Source organism: Myxocyprinus asiaticus, chromosome 17 (genome assembly GCF_019703515.2).
Source record: "Myxocyprinus asiaticus isolate MX2 ecotype Aquarium Trade chromosome 17, UBuf_Myxa_2, whole genome shotgun sequence".
Lineage (NCBI taxonomy): Eukaryota > Metazoa > Chordata > Actinopteri > Cypriniformes > Catostomidae > Myxocyprinus > Myxocyprinus asiaticus.
Window position 1 is genome coordinate 32,322,639 of NC_059360.1, and position 26,286 is coordinate 32,348,924.

Below are 26,286 nucleotides of genomic sequence, written 5' to 3' on the forward strand. Positions count from 1 at the left end.
TGAGTATTGACACTGACTACCACCCCTGGATTCGTGAGTTTGAATCCAGGGTGTGCTGAGTGACTCCAGCCAGGTCTCCTAAGGAATCAAATTGGCATGGTTGCTAGGGAGGGTAGAGTCACATGGGGTAACTTCCTCGTGGTCGCGATCAGTTGTTCTCACTCTCAATGGGGTGCGTGGTAATTTGTGTGTGGATCGCAGAGAGTAGCATGAGCCTCCACATGCAGAGTCTCCACAGTATCATGCACAACAGGCCATGTGATAAAATGTGCGGATTGACGGTCTCAGAAGTGGAGGCAACTGAGACTTGTGCTCTGCCACCCGGATTGAGGTGAGTAACCGCGCCACCACGAGGACCTACTAAGTAGTGGGAATTGGGCATTCCAAATTGGGAGAAAAGGGGGAAAAAAATAAAAATAATGACAGAATGTTTATTCTTGGGTGAAACATACCTTAAGCTGAAGGCAATGCGGAAGGATATGACACCTCACTTGAATAGTAAAAATTTAATACAGTAACTCAGCACTATGAGAAGAGATTACATTCTCACCCTGGCACAAAAAGGGCAAAATGTGAATGTGAATTTTCTCAACCGCCTGCCTGAATTGGTTAGATTACAGCAATCAGATAGAAACGTTCAAAGAGCATTTCTCTGAATGCTCTCACTACTTTGTCTCCAACCTATTTAAAGCACGTCTCCTGACGAGGACAAGCAATTAGACCCATCTTCACAGGCTCTGAATTCTTCCGTCTCTTCTCTGCAGACTGAAGAAGATAGATCCGCAACTCTTCATGTTTATCATCTCAAGTGGTAATTTTCTGTGCTAAATTATAGGTGCAGCAGATGATTATTACTGTATTGTTTACCAGGCCTGGATGCCCTTGGACCAGGCTGATGCTTATAAGCCTCCCTGCCATTTTCTGCACTCAAAGAATTGGAGACAAAAACAAATTGGAGCAAAATATAAAAAGATTAATTAAGTAACGCAATCAAATGACAGGGACTTTGCGGCAATAAACAAACACACACCTTGCTATTTAACATGTAAAAATTAAAACTCATAATTACACATAATTTCTCATGATAACCCTGTATTAACTAGGAAGCACATAAACATCCATATGTGCCCCCTGCGGAAGTGCCCTGGATGAAAATATATATATATATGGACATTTCAACAAAACACTGTGAATGAAGTTTTTTTTTTAGACTCCTAATAGTCACTGTTTCTTTAGACACCTAATGGTCACAATTATGTCGTCAGAGACAAATTTAGCAACAAAGACCTGTACATGCACAGCTGGGCTGCACATGGCTCATTCTGTAACTGTGTTTTTCTCTTTCTCTTCATCTCTCCCTCCTCCTCTACACACAGACGGTTTTCACTCCTCCATTTTGTCTCCGCCACATGCTCCCACACTTTTGACACTCTCAAAAACCGTGAATCATCATAGCAACCGGTCCACCCCGTTCACATCCTGTCATTCAGTGGCAACAAAGAGAAGACCTGTTCTCAGTTCCTCTCCCTTTACCCTTTTATGCCATCTTAAATAATGGCGCTGGGCCACTTGCCCTGATCGGGGAAGCCAATTACCCATCTGTTACATCAGCATTTGTTCAGTAATTCAAACAAATAGTCCATTAGGTATCATTAAGCATGGCACACAGTTTTACTGATGTGGTAATAGAGAGTCTTCAACATGAGTGACACATATTAATGGCTTGCGATCGAACATACAAAAAACAAAGAACGGTGACAAGTGAAAAACTAATCAAATCACACACACACACACAAAAAAAAAAAAAGCTAAAAACTTTGTGTACTTTTAAATTTGGTGTGTGTGTGTGTGTGCTATATCTTGTAAACAATGTGGTTGGGGGAAATAACAGTGTTTTGCATTTATTTGCAGGACAGCATAATCACAATGTAAACTAAAAACCGTGGTTTTAATGTACAGCAATAGTAAACTGTGTGTCAGAAATGTGCCGTAGTGATTTCTGAACATTGATTCTAATTCTAGCAGCAACATTTGTTCATGCATACATGTATATGTCATTAAAAGCAGCCCTAGTGTTCATTACATTTCCAGTAAATTACATTATGTGCCATATATAATACACAAATAAAACAGAATATAACTAATAAACAATATACTGTAGTCTATATGAAAAGTGCAACAGATTTAAAAAAAGTAAGAAAAAAAATTATAAAGACTAATTTAATTTAAAATTAAAAACATGCAGAATGAGGTAAGTGGAAAAATTCCATATCTGTACTCTTTATTTCCCAGTCCTTGTACGAAGTCGTTTCTTGATCAAGTTTTCACTCTCTTTCTCCTTCGGATTTCGGCCAATGATCTACAAGAGAAGTCAAAGGTCAGCTGTCTTAGGAGAGTGAACAGAATACTAAGACATGGGACAATTGAATTCAATGCCTTCAAGGCTCAATTAGCCTCTTGATAACATTAGAAATCTTGATTTCATATTGAAAATTGCACAACGGTGTGCAATGTGGAAAATGTCTTCCATAACAGTACCTGATGGGCTGGTATGTCCATTGGGGAGGAGATGTCCAGTCTGTTGTGTCGTCGTTTGGGCTGTTTAGATTTGAGTTTTAAAGAGGGTCCCCCGCCATCAGGAGACTTTCCACTCATCAATCCCATGATCCTCTTTGCTGGACATTGAGAAAGAGAAATGTCAGTGTCAGACAAACAAATAGGATGCCCTATGGAGCTAAAGTATTGACAAATGTATTCAAATCTGAAATTTGTTAATTTGATTCTAGGCATGTGACAATACTAGACATGTGACATTTGATGAAAAGTTTTTAACTACATATTTTTAAAAATCAGATTTTTTTGTTTTGAATTTTCTAGAGGTGGAATTAGCTGTAAAAAATCAGATTATAGAATTTCAGGTTCATATTTTCAGATTAAGAAGAAATTCAGAACTTCACATATAAACCTTTCACATTCATAACTCAGAAATACAGATAGTAAACAAATTAGGCCAAAGGTCGAGCAAAGCTGGGTTATTGTGCTACCAAACAGATGGTTGTGTCTAGAAGGGATCCCTCTAATGTCAAGTTCTCAAGCATGCGCATTCTGTTATGATGCTTTCGCCTGTGCTTTCCTGCTCGACTCTCAGCGTATGTGATGGAGCATTAAAAACTTAAATAATATCAATAATATAACATTTTTATTATTATTATGGAGTGACTATTTGCACTAGGTGTAAATAGCACCTGCCAAACAAAGTATGCCCCAAGTATCGCTGCAATGGCTTAGTGAGTACAGACGGTATGGATGTACTTTTTCCATGCGGACGACCTGGGTTCAAATCCGCCTTATGACCTAGTTTTCCCCACTCTTAATATACTACTTACAAAAATAAATATAAAGGTTGATTTTTTCACAGTGATTTGGTCACGATGAAGGTCAGAGAGTTGAGAGAGAGGTTTGATCTGGGTACAATTAACAACCTCCGTCACAATCCTCTCTGACCAGCAGAAAGGGGACTTATTAATACAAAATTTTTGACAATATTTTTACATCTAGCTGGATCAGGGAAATTGGATGGTAACCCTTACACTCCCTTGGATCTTTGTCCTTTTTAAGAATCAGACTGATCCGGGCTTGCATCATGGTTGGCGGAAGCTTTCCATTCTTTGAAGATTCTGTATAAACTTCTAACAAAAGTGGAGCCAGTTCTGTAGCATAAGATCTAAAAAGTTCAGCGGCAAGGCCGCCTGGCCCCGGAACCAACACAAAAAGAAACAAAAAAGACGCTCAGTTTCCTCGGACGGTCAAGTGAAAGTTCAATGAGTCGGTCCACTTGGCTGCAATGTGAGTACAACAAAATAACTTAATCCATTGTCTTTATGAAGGACATTGTTTGCTGGGGACATGTAAATATTTTGCGGCCATCCTTAGCATCTATTCTCAATTTGGCCGGGAACATCAGTGCAAAAGTGACCTTCCATTGATGTAAGAGTTTCTTGCATTCCTTGAATTGATCACGTTTCTCTCGTCGAATTCGCAAAGTCTGGGAACAAGAAAATGCTGTGGTTCTTCCAAGAAAGCCTTCCCTTACTCCTCACGAAACACGAGATCTTTATCGGATGATCTCAAAAATTTGGCCAGAATTGATCGGGGCCTGTCTCCCTCAGCGGGTCGCCGAGCAGGAACCCTGTGAGCTCGCTTGATTTCCATCTTATGGCCTGTTATGTCAAGCAGACTCGGGAAGAGCCCGTCCAGGAATTTCACCATATCCCGACCTTCTTCGACTTAGGTATTCAAAAAATTTGGACATTATTCCGCCGGTTACGGTTCTCCAAGTCCTCCAACTTCTCCCAGACACACTCCAAATCCACCTTGGTCACTAGCGGATTAGCAGCTAATTCTTTCTACGATGACTCCAGATAATCCATCCGTTTCTTGACATCCCCCACTCTTGTAACCACCTCAGTGAATTTAGTCTCCATGGCAGTGATCGATCAACGTATTACAGCAAGATCCTCCAAGTCAGCAACGACCTTCGTCAGCATTGCTGACATGTTCAGCAATTCTCGCCGAATTTCCCTCACTTCTCCGGCCAAATCGGCTCCCGGGCTTGCGGCCTGCTGCTCAGGGGTGTCAGCTTGAGCACAAAAGTGTCTTTTAATGTCTCCAGAGCCCAAGGATTTTGAATTCTTTGACATATTGTCTTCCTAGAACAGTTAAGGATCGGGGTGTGTCGAATCTCACCGGTTTATGACATAAAAAGTATTAAAACTAGCAACATGCGCAGAGCTCGCCATTCACACGTCTGAACCTCGCATGGCATCACATGACTCAGAAGCCATAGTTTTAATGCATTCAACCATGCATTACTACAGTAATATGGTGTTAACATAGTAACCATGTTTAATTTTGTGGTTACTATGAAATACCATGGTGATCTATAGTTAATGTAGTAAAACCATGGTTAATTTTTGTAATTAGGGGTGCAAATAATATCTGCCACTATTAGCACAAAGATGTTGCTTCTATTTACACTATCGCTATTTTAGCCTCTGCCTTATTATAATTATTAAGAAATCCTGTTGTCTTGAAATCTCATATAGCATCCCATGCTTCTAGTATACAGTAATATTTTGTAAAGTTCATGTTAAGACACATATTACTTTAAATCTTACTGAGGTGGGGATGAAATCTTTGTTTATTACAATATTAAGTAGCATATGGACCGATTAGAACCTGGAGCCTCTGATACAAGGGGCAGATTAGTTACCACTAGACAACCCAATCAGACTCTTATCAACACAGCTGATTGAAGTACTTCTCCACTGACCAACATTATCTCATGACCGACAGTAGCAGCTAAAGTTATAACATTATGTGAAATATTTATTTTAGAACTTGAATTGGTCATCAAGAATGACTCTTTATCAAAACAGACATTTAAAATAATCTTTTATGAGTGCTCCGCATTGCTGTGCGACTTTAAATTAACGGAAGATTGACTTGCGAGGGATCCCTTCTAGACACGACCCAAACGGAAACGTGCAGTTACAGCAAATTCCACCTTTCCACTATTTTTGTGGCGTATTTCATAGATTTGTACTTTTAAACAGCAGATTTTTGTTTTGAATTTTTTTTTGTTTTATTAAATGTCACATAAAACAACAAATTTCAGATTCAAATACTTTTGTTCTAGCTTCATAGACACACAAGTACAAGTGTTTATACTTCTGCATCGAACCTACGCCATAGGCTCTGCATTGTGGCTAACGCAAAAAACAGAGCCAAAGGAGGAGGCCTCATAAGCTTCATCCTACTCTCGTGTAGCCAGTCCTTTGACTGGACTGGACTGTATACCAGCTTAGACTGGCCAACTAAGACAAGAAAAACTGACAGGTAAAGGGATCAATTTCAATTGGTTTTGTCATTACGTCTGGTTTAGGGGTGGGGTTATTGGAGATATACAATACTATAATAAAAGATTGACATGGTGAAAGAAATCATTTATATAATGGCACGCCGATCTCCGCAAATGATGCACAGAAAACACACATGAAAATAACGTAAAAGTACAGCATAGAAAACTTAATCACAGAGAATTTCACAGACATAACTATGGCTGTGTCCACTAAAGCATTTTTTTTGCCAGCTGAAAATGCCAGGCGCTCTTCTGAAAATGCCCAGCTGGGAGTGCTTGAGAGCGCTTTGGAGGCGCAGCGTTTTTTCAGCTGAGACGCTTTGGTTTCTATGATACAGAATATCCACGGAAGTAATGTGCTGCAAGTACCTAATTTCACAGATAATTTGTTATCAACAAGTACTGAATGTAAAAATGTCAGCACAAGGAAGAATACTTGCTCTGGCCCTTGCTCTGGATGAAGGGAGGGCTGAAGCATTATTTTTTAATATTAAACCTTGGGTCACACAAGGCTTTGAGCAAGCTAATTTTTTCCGTACAACTCAGCGGACCAGGATATGATGTCATGCGGGAGGACTTCTGGTGTAAGTAAATAATACATCACAAAAAAACAATAATATTATATTAAAAATGTTAAAATATATTTTCTACTCACTTTCTTGCAACAATAAAACATGCAACTTTAAAATATGTATTCTTTGTCTTGAGCCAAGAATTCAGCGTCTGACATTTCAAAATTATTGGTCACGCGTCCTCTTGTCGTACAAATTCAAGGTTTAGAGTTCACCAAGCTTTAACTTTGGTACACAGCGTTGTGCGAAATTTCTTCACATGAGCTTGCGTTGGAGTGCTAAATGTAGTGTGACCGCCCCTTTACTTTCTCCAATGTGCCTTAAATGAACCTTTGAATACCTATAAAAGATTTGATGTGTCTAACTTAGCAAACTTGGGCAAATCTGGTGATTATTTTGTCCTCGAAAGTGCTCATGGTATCACCGCAGAACCTTGTGAACAACTCTGTTTCCAGACAGACTGATAAAAAGCTCTATGTGCTTCTACTCGCGGAATTTCTATTAAAACCATCCAATTAAAGACTGATTAACTTCATAAAGCGTTTTCCAGTTTTTTTGTGCTATGTGCATAAGATGTAAGAGCACGGACTGTGGGCAGCCTGAGGCCAAGACTAGCTTCATTCTTACCTTTACTCCCAAGAAAAGTGGGTGAGCCTTGAAGAAAATCTCCAATCTTCTGGAGTGTTTTGTCTTTTTTTCCTCGCTGGCCTGAGTTTGACTCCTGGGAATTTGAGAGCTGAAAGGAAGGAGAGCAGAGTTTATCATTCACTGTAATCACACAGAACTGCTATGAACATTCCCAATCACACACTTTGAGGAGTGTGTGTCATGCAATAACTGAGCTATTTATTCCCTCAACTTTCTTTCTTCCCTCCTTCCTTGCATTTCTTCATCATTACACCTAATTTTTGCTACTGTTTTAGACCAGACGTTTGGCACTTCCACCAGTGTCTTGATATCACACCATGAGAGCTGTTTTACTGCCCATAACAGATAATAGGTATAAATGTTACATATTTTATTAATATCCAATACTAGATTGAGGTTACTCACCTCTTTCTTATGAGGTGTTAGGTGAGGAGTGTTTCTACTCCTTGTATTCCTCATGTTCTCACACTCTATCCCATCCTGAGGAACGAGAAAGTGAATAAGTAAACAAAACAATTTGGAAATAGGTACTCTAATGTAAACTGTTATATTTCCATTAGTTGATGTGGAAAGAATGTGCATGTTTAGCTGTGATTAGCCAGATAAGAGGTGATGTGTTACAATGATCAATGGAAAACTGGTTGAAGTAAACATGAAAGGTAGTTTGCAATCCATTTGACTTCCATGGCATGATGTTTTTGAGTGCAGCAGGTTATTCAATGAGGGGGGAGAAAAATGTAAGGTAGGACCTTATTTTATCCATCTGAAATTGATTTGATTATGAAAAGTGGTCTCTATGGGTGATTATAATACAGCCCACATTTTGGAACATTAAGATGTTTTTGTTTTTTTTTGTTGCTTTGTGACATTATGTTCAGGACACTTAAGCACGTCTTACCTCCCAATTCTCATTACCGTAATGTATCCGGATATTGTACTTTTACTATTCCCATTGTTTTAAATTATGATTCTAATTACCGTAACACTTTCTTTTCTGTATCACAGTAAAAAGATGCAGTTGTACAATGATCTCTTAAATTAAAATCAGTGAAAATTAACAGTACCAATAAAGTACTACTATGATGTGTAAATACTTTAGAATTTAAATTATACATTTTTTTCACATTTTCACATAAGAATTTGGGGGTAAAATATGTCATGAAAATAATGTCACAATGTAAAAAATATTTATGGCCCTTAGAATAGGCTTCATTTTCTATACACAAAATATAATTTCTTATTTGTTACTTTTATTTTTGGAGTAAAATAGGACCAGGACATTTTCTTGACAGATTTTATGAGAATCACCCAAATGAGAAGTGGTTGAAGGGAAGGGGTTGAAAAGCAAGAGGGACTGGTGATGTCAGCCAAAAAGGAAAGTAGTTTCAGACACAGACCAAGACATTACAATGTTATGAAAGACAAAGTAAAAAAAAAAAAAAAAAAAAAAAAAAATATATATATTTATACTGTGCACTTATTAATCATGCAAATGAAGACATGTAATGTACATTAAGAAAATATATGTTCAATTTTGATTTCATGTTGACTTCAAATAACAAACTATTGCCCAGAATGCAGTGTTTAATCCCTAAACCCTCTGCTTATGTACTGTCCCACTGAATTACAGGCAACTAAAAAAAAAAAAAGAAAACTCCAGGAAGACATGGAACATAGCACTGAATTAAGAGAGTCTGATCTAAATCTTTAATCATCAGCGGAAAAATACAAACTGGTATCAGGTCAGCTGGAAAAAGTGGCAGTGAAATTCTCGACAGCTTAAAACTCAAAAGAACATGAATCTTTTCACCCTGTCAACAATGGCGTTTCCTTTGACGTGACGCAACGGCTTGAGGCTGTCTACAAGCGGATGTGTCAAACTGAACATTCTAAATGACGTGCAGAAAGCACTGACCAATCAGCTGTGAGCTAGATTATACTTCAGCAAGAGAAAAACAGGGAAAATAACCTGTATCCTACTTTGTTTTCAGTGAAATTCCACTGGTATAAATATTTATTCTATAATTATTATTGTAATGTTATTGTTGCTAAAGCTGCATTTACATGTGGTGTAGACAAGGTGTTAGGATTAGTTGTCAGATCTACAGCCAAATCAGTTCAGTGCATTAAAGCATTTTCAATAAGACAACAGAGCATCTGTCCTATATCCCTCTTAATCACACACAACAGCACGAACAAATAATACATACAAAACTAATCAAATCTGTTGAATAAATGAAAGAATCAGTCTGAAAACCTGTTTAGTCTCTCTCTGGTGACTCATCAGTTTTCAATCTCTCTTCCCCTCCTCTCTGCATTTTCTATCTTCATCACTCCCTTCCTGTCACCATCTCTTTTTCTCTTTCTTTCAACAAGGCCCCATCTGTGACATTGCATGTGACAGCCAATGCCATGCTCGTAACCCCTGGCAGCCTAAACAAGGTGGACGGGGAGGATCTGTCTGTCACACCTGTCACTAGCTGTTTCACATGCTGAAAGGTGAGGTGCTTTCCACTATCTGACTTACAAGCTTGTTTTTAAAAGCAGACTAATGCTCTGACTCTGAGGAACCTGTCTAATCTTTCACCATTCAATTCCAACAGGTGAAAAAGCGTGAGCAATGGAGAGTGATGGCTTGCTCTGCAGTCAGGTGCTGGTGTTTCCCCTGCCATAAAATGGGAACATTTATTTAATAATTCAGAGGTGTCAAGGGTGAACGTAGACTACAGTGATTTCTTCCAATGAAATGTGAAAAGTCGCAAACTTGAGGATTTGTGAGATTAACTGATGAATTATGGGTAGAAGATAGTGTGGTCTACTTTCAGATCTACAGAGCATTATCTCCCAAAGCCTTTGTTGCAGAAACCAGTGTTATTATTGTTAACTAAAACTAAAAGAAAACATTTTGAAAACGAAAATAAAAATAAAAACTAACATCATTGTTTGATGCTTTGGATAAAAGCATCTGCTAAATGACTAAATGTAATCATTGGAAAAACTTAAACTAAATCAAAATACATTACTCCAAAAATAAAAAAATCTGAAAATTTAACACAAATTAAATTTACAAAGTATAATTAAAAAGGGTGAAACCTTAAGAGCCCGCCGTCATGAAAATACTGTTTGAGAAATTAAAGAGATAAAAGTATTTAAATGATCAGTTAACATTGGCAATAACTTTAAAAGCCCTAGACTAAAATAAAAACTAAATATACTGAAGAAGCTTAAATTAATCAAACAAGAAAACACTGAAAAAACAAAAACAGTCAGTGAAATCTAATGAAAACTAAATTAAGTACATAATAAGTAGTAGTAAAATAGTACTAGAAACAAACTTAAAATTAAAAACTATATCGGAAAAACTGAAACTAAACTAAAATACATTTTCATTACTCCAAAGTAACTACCCTAAAAATTAACACAAATTAATTTTAGTTTTTGATACACAGTATATATTAAAAAAACAAACAAAAAACTAAATCAAACAAGAAAACACTGAAAAAAAAGCAGGCACGCAAACACCATTCCTTAGAATTTTCTGACTGAGTGACAAAGAGCTCATCGCTCGCACCTCAAAAGAACTCGGAGACTTGTAGTGCGGCCAGCGTTCGCAATGTCTAGTTCCCTTCGTCTCAGGGAACCGAGGTTACATAAGTAACCGAGACATTCCCTTATGACTCAGTACACTTGACATCGCGTTTTGCTAACATATATGGGGAATAGAATCCCATCACGACGCAATACACAACATAACCTTCCAGAGAGGAAACATGACACCACAGTCCCGCAGGATGGCGACCGACATGAGTATGCCGCAAGTGAGTGACGCTCATGTTGGGCCAGGAGGGAAGTACTCAAGAATATATGAACTATAGACACATAGTTTGAATTAACCCCTTCACGAACCCAGTCGGGAAAGGAGTTTATTTATAATGAAAGTGCTTGTGACTTTATGGTAAATTACAATGGCCTGAATCCAGGCGGATGTGTAAAATGATGGGGAGCCCGTACTTAAAGGGAGGGGCAAAAGTATATGTTTGGCAAACTAAATAGCAAGCGCTCTAAACAGAGAGGACTTGTGAAGAGAGAGATGTTATGTCTAGGTTGTAAAACGTTGCGAATGTGTTTTGAGAAGACCATCCTGCTGCAAAACATATGTCTTGTAAAGACACACTGTTCGTCCATGCCCATGAGGAGGACATGCCTCTAGTTGAGTGAGCTTTAACACCAATTGGGCAAATCTTACCCTGCGACTCGTAAGCCAGGGCAATTCCTTCGACAATCCAGTGAGAAAGTCTTCGTTTGGAGATGGACATTCCTTTTGTGCATCCTCCATAGCACACAAAGAGCTGATCAGACAGTCTGAACTGGTGGGTGCGCTCAACTTATGCATGTAGCGCCCGCACAGGGCATAACAATTACAAAGATTGTTCCTCATCCGAATTAAATGGAGCAGGGAAGAAGGATTTAAGGTGAACCACCTGTGCTCTGAAGAGCGTGGTTAGAACCTTAGGCACATAGCCTTTTCTGGGTTTGACATTGGCTTTTGAAAGACCGGGGCCAAACTTTGTCGATTGATAGTGCATGTAAGTCACCGACCCGTTTTACTGAGGCCAGAGTCAGCAGTAGTGTGGTCTTAATGGAGAGCATGCACAAATCAACAGAGTCCAATGGCTCGAAGGGAGGGCCCTGCGAGCGCTTTTAGGACCAAAGTTAGGTCACAAGTCGGGACGGTAGCCGGCTGAGGTGGATTTAATCGTCTTGCTCCTCTAAGGAACATTATGATTAAATCATGTTTACCTATAGTGGTGCCTGTTTCAGGTGCGTGATACGCAGATATAGTAGCCACATAAACTTTGAGCGATGACGGAGTGAGTCCTGCGTCTAATCGCTCTTGAAGAGAATTTCATGTATGGGGCAGTTTACTGGGTCTTTGCCATGTGAAAGACACCAATCAGTGATCACATTCCATTTTAGCACGTAGAGGCACCTTGTGGACGGCGCTCTGGCCTGTAAAATTGTGTTCATGACAGAATGCGTCAGTTCTGGCACGTTTAGTGCGATCCATTCAAGGGCCACACATGCTGGTTCCACAGCTTGGGCTGGGGATGCCAGATTATGCCTTGCGCCTGAGAGAGGAGATCCCTCCTCAGCGGTATTTCCCATGGCGAACTATATAACATCTCTATCATTTCCGGAAACCATGGCTGATTGGGCCATTTCGGACTTTGCATATAACAGGGTGAATTAGGTACCCCGGGGGAAACACATATTTGCATTTTGCCGGCCATTGTGTCCGCTCCCAGTGGAGCTTGGGACTTCAAGTACCAGAGGGGACAGTGGCCGTTCTCCACTGAGGCAAATAGACGATCTCTGCCTTGCCGAATATTTCCCAAATCTCCAGGACAGTTTGATGATGAATTCTCCATTCACCCGGTATCACCCCTTGGCGTGACAATAGGTCTGCACCGTAATTCAGATGGCCTGGGACATATGTCACTCTCAGGGAAAATTGATGATGCTCGCTCCACAGGAGGTGGTGACCCGTCAGTCTCATCAAGGGCAGTGAATGAATTCCGCCTTGGCGGTTTATATATGCCACAACTGTCATGTTGTATGAGCGAACCAGAATATGACAGTTCACTATTTCTGACTGAAAAGCCTTCAAAGCTAGGAATACAGACGATAGCTCTAGGCGGGGTATGTGCCATGCCCTCCTTGCACCTGTCCAGGTGCCTAAAGCCGGGTGTCCATTGTACACCACCCCCCAACCTGTGTTGTAAGTGTCCGTAGTCACCACTTCCTGCCTGAAAATCTGCCCCAGTGTGACATCTCACTGGTAAAAGGCAGGAGCTGTCCAGGGTGCTAGAGCAGCTATACAGCAGCGAGATATAGTGATGCGCATGCACCCATGACACCAAGCGTGTCAGTGAAGAGGTTTCATGTGTAAAAGACCTAATGGAATGACTGTGGATGCCGCCACCATAAATCCCAATGCTTTTTGAAACAGCTTCAGAGGAAGTGTTCTCCCCAGTTTGAACTAAGACAGACACTGTAGAATGGCCTGAATGCGCTCATTCGTGAGGTGTGCGTGTCCCCTCATGGAATCGAGGCAGGCTTCCAAAAAGGAGATTTGTTGGCTGTGGGAGAGCATGCTCTTCACCTAGTTGACATTAAGGCCCAAGCTGTTTAGTAAGTCTCTGTGCTGGCATAACAGAGCCTCCGATTGGGCCAGTAACAGACAATCGTCAAGGTAGTTCAAAATGCGCACACCGCTCAGTTTCAGAGGGGAGAGAACCGCATCGATACACTATGTTAACATGCGAGGAGCCAGAGACAGCCCGAAGGGCAGGACTTTGAATTGATATGCCGTTCCCTCGAACGCAAATCTCAAAAACATCCTGTGATGTTGTACAATTTGTACATGAAAGTATGCATCTTTCAGATCTTTCAACACAAACCAATCGTGTGGGCAAACGTGCGATAAGATCCGTTTCTGAGTAATCATTCTGAATGGGCGCTTTGCAAGAGTGTGATTCAAATGTCTCAGATTTATGATTGGCCGAAGCCCGCCATCTTTCTTTGGGACAAGAAAATAACGGCTGCAAAACCCTTTTTGGATTTGATAATTTGGAACAACCTCTATTGCGCTTTTTGCGAGGAGATTGTGTATTTTGGCTAGTAACATTGTCGTGTCTTCGGACGAATCCATGGAAGACAGAACGCTGTTGAAACAGGGTGGCCGACGTGCAAATTGGATCATATACCCATGTTCGATCGTTTTCAGCACCCAATCTGAAATACCCGTAAGGGCTCGCCACACGTCCACGTCCGTGTAACGGGACAGAGGGCAATTTGGTTTGTTCATTGTATGATATAATGCGGCGCACGCCAGTGGGAAGCGGTTGTGCACAATGTGTGGGCTTTGAAGGGGAAAAGAGCCCTTTATTGAGAATGTGTGAGCATATCATGCATGTGCAATGAGCGCTGTATTCTTTTTTTCATTTTTTACTGCATTCAGAAGACTCGATTGGAGACACAGAAACAACATTTTGACCAATATTGTGAACGGCAATATTCCTTTCTCGGCAAACAACAGTGGGGAGATGGGGAACAGTGTTGTGTGTCTCCAATCGAGCCTTCTTCAGAGCAGACCTGGAGGGATTCCAATTCAAAGGGCTGTGCCCGTCAGGAGTGCTTTTGCTGCGTGGGTTTTTTTTTTTCTCTCGCCAGCACGGGGCATGCGCTGATATGGCTGCTTTCGTTTGGACCATGGCTTGCTTGGCCTCACCGGAGGCTCGGCGGTGGCAGTGCTGAGGCAGCGGGCATAGGGCTTTTGGCCGGGCTTTGGCTCGAAACAGAGCAGGAGCGAACTGGCTGTGATACATTACTCAGTTTTGGCATAAAGTGTTTCATAGCCTGCAAGTGTTGCTGAGTCACGACGTAACGCTCGGCAAACTTCTCAACAGAGCCACCGAAGAGGCCGACTGCAGACACTGAAGCGGCTTTTTCCTTGTCATGCATTTCCGTGAGGGTCAGCCAGATGTGACGATCCAGAACTACCAGGTTGTCCATTGACTTGCCAATGGTCTGTGCAGTGACTTTCGTGGTACGCAGCGCTAAGTCCGTAGTGGTGCGGAGCTCTTTGAATGTCTCTGGATCGTAGCCTTGCTCATCCATTTTCTTGAGGAGCTTGGCTTGAAAGACCTGGAAAACCACCATCGCGTGGAGTGCTGAACCAGCTTGGCCCGCTGCCGAGTATGCTCTTCCAGCCAGTGGAGAGTCAGTCGACAGGGCTTGGACGGATGAATGGGGCGTGATTTTCACACCCTGCTACTCGCTGGGCAGAGGTGTCCCGCTACCGCCTCCTCCACAGGGGGTAGTTGGGCATAACCGTTTTCTTCCCCGTGATCCACATTAGAGAGGATTTAAGTGCTGCGTGGGCGAGCTAAATAAGGTCTTGAAAGAAGAAAATTCTGGAGGAATGTTGTTTGCACGCCTGCTTTTATAGCGGACAGCTTCGCGCCTAAAACTGGGGGCTCAAACACCATAGCGAATATTAGAATATTGGCGTTATTGTAGAGAGGTTTCAACTAGGTTGTGTGGAAGGACACTGCCCATATGCGTTAGCAAAATGCAATGTCAAGTGTACAGAGTAATAAGGGAACTCAGGGTTCAATTTTCCAATACTTTTCCAGGACATTTTATGTGCCCAACAGGTGTAATATTTAAGCAAAAACACATGAGAGGTCATGATGTATATCATGGTTATTGGATGGTTACTTTTTCTGAATTCTGTATTCGGCAGTTTAATTAAATTTTCTAATTGAAATGGTGTCTAATCAAACAAATTCATTAAAACTTCAATCAAATGAAAATAAAATTATTTAAATGTATAAAAATTTTCAACATAACTTAGCACTGATGCTAGTGGGCTAAAAGATTAATTAGCACAATTTTGTTTTGTTTTTTAGCACATACAATTACGGACAATTTTTTTTTTTTACATTATTATTTATTTGGATAAGGCATGCAACAAAGTGGAAACTTATTCAAATAATCACTAATCACATAATCTGCTTCACACAGAAGGCCTACACATTAATCTCTTTCAAAGATTCAATGCCATGAGCTTTGCAAGCTTTGAAAAATATAATAAATAAAAATGAAATGACTAGTTCTTCCACAGAGGTGTTCATTGTAGTAGCCTGGAACTTCTAAACAAAACACTGTTCCCTTACTGATGTAACCTAATGTTACCTTTCTTGCTGGATTGTTTTACAATGCGCAGTCGCCGGCAGTGACAAAACGATACAAATTTAAGTATTTGACACCTATCCCGAGTCCCGATCGTTATCATGTTGTACATTTAACAAAAATCCTTGGTTAGCAACACAGTCAAACAGTTTTACTATACTAATATATTTTCCAGAACATTTCGGTATTTTTCTCATTTTCCATGATGGAAAAACTGCACTGCAAAATTCCAGGTTTTCTAGGACCCCTGCTTTTCATGTAACCCTGCAACTAACAAAAATCTAAATTAAACTAAAAGGACTAATTAAATATAAAATATGAATAAAAACTTATACAAATTAAAAACTATAATAACCCTGCCAGAAACACCTGCTCTGCCGCAGTGTGTGTGTGTGTGTGTGTACGGATCTCCCTAATGGATCTGTAAAACTATATACAGTACCAAACCCACTACCCACCATTTACAAAGACACCTGTATAGAAAGGTCATTATTCTTAGTGAAACAAAGGCTTTACAAATTGTGACTCATCAGCTGCATTTCCACCACCAGGATCTCTTAAACAAATGGACTGAATAAATTATGTGTAAATATAAATTGACCAAATTCTTTATTTGGGAATATTTTTATAATAGAAGGATGCAACTAGCAATGGGAATCATTTGAAATTTAAGCGATGAAGTCAATGGGGTCCAAAACATTCAATCACCAAAAAGTACATAAATGCAGCATAAATGTAATCCACACGATTTGAGTGGTTTAATCCATGTCTTCTGAAGCAACATGATTTTGTTTTGGTTCGAAAACGGACCAAAATTCTTATTTACTATAAATCTTGACACATCCCCTTTGGTTACTCTATGCGTCACATAAAAACCAATGGTGTTTGGTGTCGTTAACGTAAAACCTGGTGCAGTGCGTCTTAATGCACCAAAGTCTAAACAATTTTAGTTATAGCGACATAGAGGAAGATTTACAGTGAATACTGTCTGTAATTTCGGTCTGTTCCTCACAAAGTTATTGTAAAAGCTTCAGAAGACTTGGAAATTAATGCTCAAGTCATATGGACTAATTTTATGGTGGATTTATTGTCCTTTGCAGAGCTTGACAGCCTGTGGTCAAAATGCTTTAAATGTATTGGAAAAAGCATTTTTTTCTCATTTTGTCTTCCATAGTAATAAAAATATATTTGGAACAACACAAGGGTGTATAAATAATGTCAGAATTTTCATTTTTAAATGACCCATTCTTGTAAGGACAAACTCTGCCAGCAACTTCATGTATTAAAGTTACATCTTCTTTAAAGTAAAAACTTCCTCAAATTGTTCTGGTATGGAAAAAACACAATGAGTGCAAAACTGTAATAAAATATTGGTGATATATGGATTTAAATGTTTTGCAAATATTTATCTCCAGCTATGTGGGTTGACCCAAGGAAAACAGCCTGACCCAGGGTGTCTGGTCTGTGAACATCTGGTTCCACAACATTAGGTGTCCTGACATTGGAAGAGCTGCTGAAGTTGCATTTAACAGAAGAGGGTACCTGAGGATCGGGCTCAGAGAAAGCTTTCTTTTTCACCATGGTGCTCCTGCCTCCTTTCTTCAAGTGAACAGAAGCATCATTAATAACAGTTTGTGCCATTCAATTCAATTACAAAACTTTCAAACAATAAGCTGTGACAGAGTGCGAGGAAGCGTGACTCTGTTGCCAAGAACAACCATAAAAACTACTCACGATTATTTGACAATAAGAGAGCATTTATTTACTGTGGAGAGCATTCTTTCAATGTACAAGGCAACATCTTCAGTGTTGTGTTTTATAGAGGATAGTATAACCTATTTAGACCAGAGACTTAAATGCATGTGATTCGGGGAGACATAAAAATCTGTGTATCATTTGTTCATTTCATATTCAGTTAGGAATTCAAAATCAGAAAAACAAAAAAACGACTTTTTATTTCTTTATTCGTTTACAAAACCAGTATTAAAAAACAAATGACTTTTTCTTAATTTTGATTTAATGTTCAAGTAAAAAATAGGAAATTGGAAAAATAGCCATGGGACACTGTGCGTTTTGATTATTTGAGTTCACTAATATAGGGCTTGAATATTTGATTCGCACATATGGGTGGACCTGAAATGCCCCTTTCTTCTAACTGGTCAACCTGCACCGTCGTCCTCCTCAGAATAAAAGTCCTCTGCTGTTTAATTGTTCAGATAAATTCGTCTCAGTTAATATTATATTCTTTACCATTTATTCTCCAAAACTCACAATATTTATTGAAGCTGAGCTATCTCTCTCTTCAAGTAGTCAGATTTATCAGACAGCCCTAAACATAAACCTGCTGTCTTTGATGTTGCTCCAGTTTGAAAAGGCATGGTTTTAAATGAGATGACGAAAATAACCATATATTCATAAGACTATTAAAGCATATGCGTACATCGTAAAGACATAGGCTTACGTTTAACTGTGGGGTAAAGTTAGTTGTAGGATCGATATTCATTGGATATTCGCCTGTGGTGCATAAGGGACTGTCTGAAAACTACACCGACAACTAATCATTTAATCGACTATTGACTTGCATGTTCTAACATAAAAAATAAAACAAATTCTTTAAAAAATAAAAACAAACACAAACAAATTCACAGGTTGTAGTAGATCGCCAGAGTGATGGTTGTGCATATGAATGTATAGTATTCACTTGTATTATAAAAAAAATAATACAAAAATATCACTACAATTAACGAAAACATTATTTTCAAATTCCAATGGTTGTAGTAAGTTCCCAGTGGTCAGACTAATAATAATATTAGTATTAGATTAAAAAAATGGAATTAACAAAAATTCACCAAAATGTTATTTTCACTATTAGTCTTTCACCGATATATCGGTATCGGTGTATATATTTACCGATATGCACAGATATGAAATTATTTTTTCAGAACATATAATGCAGAAAACAATGCTTTAGAATTGGTGTCATAACGTAGTTTGTCCAGCAAGAGTGTGCTCCAACTCCACCCTTTACTGAGCTGAACTGACGGTGGATCTGCAGACAGGGAGGTGTTAAGTGGTGTCTTCTCAGTAAGTTGCTAACTAGTTTGTGAAATACATTCTGGAAAGTTAAAACAATGACCCCATCATTTTTCCTTTTCAATAAAACTATTATTACGTTAACCCTGTCCCTGACAACCATGTCACTCAAGTTTATCACATCTGTTTGCTGTGTTAGCCAGCTATAGATTTTCAGTGCAGTAAGTAATGTAGCAGACTGAAAGGTAAACATCAGAGCATCTTTTTGCAGCTCAGTAGACAACAGTGCCACGGTGGATTGTGTCTGTTGAGTGTTGATTTCATGCTACGTTGTTACCTAGTTGGTGAGACGCAATGCTGGAAAGTAAATAAAGTCCATCTTTTACTCTCCGTGACAACGAGCTTATAGCTAACTAGTTAACCACGTAGCTACTTTCATTGCTTTTCAGCTGAGTGGAAGCTAATGTGAAAACATGTATTCACCAAACTGTTTTGTTCAGGATTCACAGTTTGGTACTCCCTTCAACCGAACAATTCCAGTCGTTGCATTTATAAAATGCAATATTTAAAAGTTTGGTTTTCCATTGTTGAAAGTTTCCCCTGAACTTGTATAGCAGAATACGGTGCAACACTGCTGCCGCTGTTGATCTCGATTCGCCAGGTGTAAATGCTTCTTGTTTTACAACCTGCCCCTAATTGACTGGCAGTATTAAAATAGTCAGCATTTGACTGATATTAATCAGTACTACTGATTTTTATTTAGCTATTTATTTTATTTGAATTTATTCTTTATTTTAATGGTCAGCAACTGAATGATACTAAACAGTACTGATGTTTATTTAGCTATTTATTGTATTTTTATTTATTCTTTATTTTCTCAGTGTTCATTTCTAGAATTTGTTGACAATGTATAACAATAATGTCAAATATTCTTTGATAAAAAATATTTAAGAAAGCAGTCTTCTGAGTACCTTTGCATAGTCATATCGGTGTAAAATCGGTGAACAATTCACATAGAAAAGGTCTGTTTTCATTCCAGCTATATCGGCCACCATATCGGTAATAGGTGAATTTTCGGTAATCGGTCGGGCTCTAATTTTCACATTCCAAAGGTTGTAGTAAGTTCCCAGTAGATAGACTGACTTACTACGAGTGAGATTTTTACAGTTAGTTAGTCTATCCACTGGGAAGTTACTATAACCTTTGGAATGTGAAAATAACATTTTCAGGAATTTTTATGATGTTTATATTATAATGAGTGATTGGACACCACCTGCGTTTAATAGTGAATGGAAATTTCAGTCAATCCCTTAAGTACACAAAGCAACAAAGTGCATCGGACCATTTTCAGTCATTATTCTGCAGCCACACAAACTGACAGTTCTGAGTGCAGTGTTTTATGTCTATATATTATAGTTATATACCATTTATATGCCATAACATCAAGCCAAGTGTGCAAAATCTTAGCAAACTTGCCGCCGGCAGAGAGTGTGGGTATGGGAACCAAATATCCAAAAAAAAATATCGAACCTAAAACTAACTTTACTCTGTGAGCTTAGGTGTGAGGGACTTACTCATCATGGAAATTATGCTAAAGGAAGTTCATGAATGCTCGTCTCTCAAAAGCTCAACCAGTGAATTTGAAATCAGCATTTACACATAGCCTTCACATTTGTCCAATAATAAAAGGCACACAAAACTGCCACGTATATGACACAGTAGGTAAAGGCTACCCATATTCCCATTCAAAAACATGGATGTCAGAATTATCTGAGCTTGAAATTAGTACTCTTCGCTTCCATGTTAATACGAATTGTCTTATATTAAATATTTAAATGTAATAATATCTTCCTTTTGGTTTGTTGTTATTATTATTATTTATCATTTGTTATTTACTGTTGTAGCTGTTATAATTCACTGGCATGAATGCTCATCTGTCTTGGATGCACCCTACACTAAGTCTGTATATTCCCTGAACCGCATCTTGCTTTGTTCATTGCACTGCAATATGTAAAAATGAAAATAAACTTATTATCAGTACTCTTTGATGAAGAGTAGTCTTTTCAAAAAGCACGAAACACTTGTCAATTTAAAACGCGTATTTAGAGCAATCAAACTATAGCTGCCTTAGACTAATTATTAGGACAAAAGTTGTTCCGACTGTAAGTCCACCGTGACGCGACTGTCCCTGATTTTAAAGTGACGTCTAGTCACCCTAACTGCGAATGCCAGCCGATTCTTCAGTGCAGTGTGGACCACCAGTGCCCAGCTGATCAGCTGTACTGCATGGTACCACTTATAAATGAATAAAACAAGTTGTGTGGCACGAAGGAGGATAACTGTGAGAAGACATTTGGCATACAGATCGAGGGATTAATCTTAATAATCATCTTAATAATATGTGTGTGTGTGTGTGTGTGTGTGTATTGCTCTTATCAGTTGCTTCACGTGGCAATGATTGTCCTAATGCTGAATCGCTTGAAGACGAAATCCTGTCTGCATTCACTGAACATTTTCCGGTTATGTGTAGGTACTGTGTCTGACTATTTGATGACAGAGATACCTCAGCTGCAATAAACGTTGTGAGTTTTGGAGAATAAATGGTTAAGAATTTAATATTGAGGAAGACAACAGTGCAGGTTGACCAATCAGAAGAAAGGGGTGTTTCAGATCCACCCATATGTGCGAATCAAATATTCAAGCCATATATTAGTGAAATCAAATAATATTCCCATGGCTATTTTTCCAGTTTCCTATTTTTAACTTGAGAAAATAACCTATTTTCGAAATTGCGAAAAACAAGTCATTATTTGTTTTTTAAACGAATAATGAAATAAGTTGTTTTTTGTTTTTCCGATTTTGAATTCTTAATTGAATATGAACGAATCATACACGGATTCATAAATCTTATATCACAACATGAGTTATTTTACAGTATATCACGATAACTGTATATACCTCTGGTTTCATTTTTGGGTGAACTATCCCTTTAAATGTCTATAAAAGTTTTTTTAATTTATAAATTGTTTAAACTCCTACTGTGTATTCCATATTGCGTTATTACTCCCATAACATGTGTCCACATCAGCCTGTGGTTTATGTTACCTGGAGAAAAGTGTATGAGGTGAAGCCAGCCTTTTACCAAATAGGGCAGCACGCTCAACTGCACACACATAAATGTTTTCTAACACACAGAACAATATGCTTAAGGGGACTGTCCTTTTGATGCCCATGCACAATGAACACTGATTGTTATGTTTAAGTGAGGAAAATTAGAGCCTTGTTAATGTCTAATTAAGAAAATGAAAGGGCTGCTGGCAGTGCAGACTGGGTCAGAAGCAGATGGCCTGCTGATTTTAATGGAGAAAAACAATAATAATAAAAAAAATAAAAAACAGCCATAGAGGAAGAGGAGTGAACCTGAACCAATATTCAACTCAATTTTTTCATGATTCTAAAAGAGCAGGAGGCCAGAAAATGAAAAGTTCAAACAATAATCTGAAGATGAGATGATTAAATGTCAGTCTTGTCAAAGCATTCATTTTCAGTCGGAGTGAAATGAGAACCATTATTTGGTATTAGCAGCACTTAACCTGCAGAAGTCGAAAAATGAAAATTTCTCACCTTCTCCATCTCTCCACTCTTCCTCTTGCGGGCGTGTCGGGAGATTTTAACGGTAACAGAAGAGTCTTCTCCCTGTCGTTTGAGAGCAAATTGATCCGGCTTCAGTGGGCTGAAGGAAATTTCCAATTCAGGCCGCGGAAACCTGGAACGTCTGCCTGTTTCTGTGGAGATCTCAGAGGAATCCAGCACAATAGGACAGCTACCAGCTGAACTCTAAAATATAAAGATTATAATTAAAATCAACATGATTATCATAATTACTCAACTGAGAAATATTTACATTTATTAATTTAGCAGACATTTTCATCCAAAGTGAATTGTAAATGAGGAATGCAACAATGTAAGATTCATCCTAAGAAGTCTATTTTCGAAATTTCAAAGATTTTTATTTATTTTATACAATATTTACAAAACTTCACACACAAAATTAAAAATATTCCAGGTTCAATACAAGTTAAGCTCAATCAACAGCATTAGTGGCATGTTTATTACCACAAAAAATAATTTCGACTTGTCCCTCCTTTTCTTAAAAAATAAATAAAGAAAGAAATTAAGCAAAAATGTAGGTTACAGTGAGGCACTTACAATGAAAGTGAATGGGACTAATTTTTGGAGGGTTTAAAGGCAGAAATGTGAAGCTTCTAATTTTATAAAATCACTTACATTAATTCTTCTGTTAAAACTCATGTATTATTTGAGCTGTAAAGTTATTTAAATCATCATTTCACATTTGTTTTAGGGTTTGTTGACACAACAACGTCATAGCAACAAAGTTGTAAAATTGGCTAAAATATTTTATCACACAAATCATGTTACCACACATTATTTATTTCTCATGGCTATACTTTTGAAATAGTGAGTATTTTAACATTTATTGATTGGCCCCATTCACTTCCACTGTATTTGCCACAACGCATCCCCAGATCTTTGCTTTTCTTTAAAGAACAGGAGGGACAAGTTAAAATAATTTTTTGTGGTAATCAATATTATGCCACAGATGCTGTCGACTGAGCTTAACTTCTATTGAACCCGGAATATTCCTTTAAGAAAATAAATATGCTCATCTGTCTTGGATGCACCCTGCGCTAAGTCTGTATATTCCCTGAACCGCATCTTGCTTTGTTCATTGCACTGCAATATGTAAAAATGAAAATAAATTTATTAACAGTACTCTTTGATGAAGAGTAGTCTTTTCAAAAAGCACGAAACACTTGTCAATTTAAAACGCGTATTTAAATATGGTATGTTTATATATTGTTTCTAACAGACAGATTGTTCAGAACTAAAAGGGATGAATATGCAAATGTTTCACAATTGACGGGTAGGGTAATGAACAGCTAGGGTGTATTTCTTTTTTAGATTGTTTTACCTGGCTGGTGACAGATCCTTTGGTTCTCCCAGTGTTTACAGGCTTCATGTCAGAGATCACAGCTTCTATGGTCTATTACAGCAATTAAAAGACATTCAATCAACACTTCCCACAGTCCATCCAATTATTAACTCTATCTAATAAAAAGTATCTAATAAAATTAGATTTCCTCAGGATGCCTGGTAAATGATACAAATATAAAAATGAAAACTGTATAAATTAACAATTTTTTATAAATCATACTGTGTGGAGAGTCGATTCTTTGAAAGACATGACTGATGTCCCAAAAAGTAAAGAGCAGTAACCATTCTACGAATTATAATAGAATAGAATCTAAATAAAGAGATACTAAGAATGCTCATCTCACCTCATGATGAAACACACACACACACACGCACACACACACAAACCTGACTGAGAACATTCGAGGGTCAACGGCATGATTTACTGCACAGTGCGTGCTCTATACAAATGCTAACTTTGTCTTTTTAAAAGAACATTCTGAATATAATATTTTGTCTTTTGACAATGACAATGATCCTATTTGTCATATGCAGTGACTCTAATGAACCAATGAAGGTAACGGGTGAATGGCAGTAATTATCCACGTGTCTGTCGGACCTGGGTGGATGAGTTTCTACGAAGGCTGCTGTCTGTGACACTGGCACTGAGCTGTTCTTTCAGTTTCTGGATCTCTGCCTCCTTTGCAGCCAGCTTTGCCTGTAGCGCCTCAATCTTGCTGTCCTCAGTAACCTCCTGAGACAGAAGGACAGAATATTAAACTGCTACTATATAATATATAGCATACACTTAAAAAGCACAGTGTTACACTACTGATCAATGTTTGGACAAACCCATTTAATCTTTATTAATTACATTTTCAAATAATAAGCAAGTCATCAAAACTAAACAACACGAAAATAAGTAAGGGAACTGCTGTATGTAGTGACCAAAAAAAACTCTCTTACACTATCTTAAACCAGGGCTCTACAGTGCGAGCATTTTACTGCCATTTGCGAGTGGAAAATACTGCGTGCGAATGTGGAAAATTATTTGGGCGCACCTGTGCAAGTGACATGATCTGACACGTATGAAATTAAGTTGTAGTGTACCATCAGAATAAAAACTCCCTAATGCATCTAAACTTATATAACAAAGTACTTTTAAAAGTGGTGCAGTTGTGAGAAAATGGCGCTTTTAATGCAAAAATAACACTCACATGGCTGCGAGTGCTCTTTTCTTTCTTTCTCTCTCTCTCACGTGCACACAGAGACTTAATTGAGAGTGAAGCTGCATAGACAGATTTCCCACGTTAAGATGATTTCAGCTGAGTTTCTTGCTTGTTTTTTATGTCAAAATGACGGACAGTGTTTCGAATTATGACAGATTGACGGATGTCTTAAAAACATGCTGCTTGTGCAGGATTCTAAGAAAAATCAAAGACTTCCATCTAGCATGTTTTCACAGAAAAACAATTAAAAAACAGCATATACGGACACAAATGCATCTTCAATAAAATTGTGAGGTAGTTTCTGTGTGCATCATGGAAAATATACATTAACATATGCATATAAGCATACTGCATTACAAAGCACTTAACACAGTTAAAACTGTAAATACATTAAATTATGAGAAAATAATTTGAAAAATATTGATTCCATATTTTGTATACTGTATATGAGTCAATGAGCTAATCTGTTAAGTATTACCTAAAAAATGTTTGTTAATGGCAAACTGAAGTATAAAGTGTTTTCAATATTTTTTTTGTTTATTAGATGCACATAAAGGTGATCATTCAGGACTGATGTTGTTTGATGCTGCCTGTAAGGTTTACTTAAAAAAATAACTCGAAAAAGGTTTATCACAGAAGGTGTCCTATTTCAGGTATCAAGCATCTTTTGTTTCTGGATTCTGTAGTAATTCTTAATGCCTGCTTGTGAATACGTGTGTTTTATTGCGACACTTTAAGAGTTACACGTAACAGTCTTTAAAAACTAACCTCTGACTGTGGCCCTAAATCTTTGACTGTGCCCTTAAAAACAAAAAAGTTTGAGCCTCTTAAACTACCTTATATTTTAGCTTCTTCAAAATAGCCATCACTTGCTTAGATTACAGCTCTGCACACTCAGGGCATTTTCTCAAGCAAATTCATGAGTTGCCACCTGAGATGTTTTTAAACAATAAGAGTTCACATGTATGCTGGGCACTTGTTGGCTCCAATTTCTTCACTTTCTGGTCCAACTCATCCATTAAAAAGTTGAGTTTTTTAAAGAAAATCACAATTCACATTTTAATAACCACAATTAGTCTACAAAACTTTTTTCAAGCATTTAAGCATACACATTTAGATAAAAATAATTTTC

General features: G+C 38.2%; 1 protein-coding gene across 2 annotated transcripts in view; it reads right to left on the reverse strand.

Moving 5' to 3' along the window:
* Window positions 1-359: 359 nt before the first annotated feature.
* The window catches only part of LOC127455547 (kinesin-like protein KIF20B), a 50,951-nt gene continuing 25,024 nt past the window's right edge, over window positions 360-26,286 (reverse strand). Inside the window, exons 28-35 of one of the 2 annotated variants that reach the window (XM_051723534.1) lie at window positions 24,545-24,679; window positions 23,924-23,995; window positions 22,555-22,767; window positions 17,440-17,496; window positions 7,546-7,620; window positions 7,120-7,228; window positions 2,539-2,675; window positions 360-2,359 (exon numbers count right to left, since the gene is read on the reverse strand). In XM_051723534.1, coding sequence (XP_051579494.1) covers window positions 2,282-2,359; window positions 2,539-2,675; window positions 7,120-7,228; window positions 7,546-7,620; window positions 17,440-17,496; window positions 22,555-22,767; window positions 23,924-23,995; window positions 24,545-24,679 — 876 coding nt within the window. In that variant the 3' untranslated portion in view covers window positions 360-2,281. The remainder of the gene's footprint in view (window positions 2,360-2,538; window positions 2,676-7,119; window positions 7,229-7,545; window positions 7,621-17,439; window positions 17,497-22,554; window positions 22,768-23,923; window positions 23,996-24,544; window positions 24,680-26,286) is intronic. The other variant, XM_051723535.1, reaches the window with a different exon arrangement.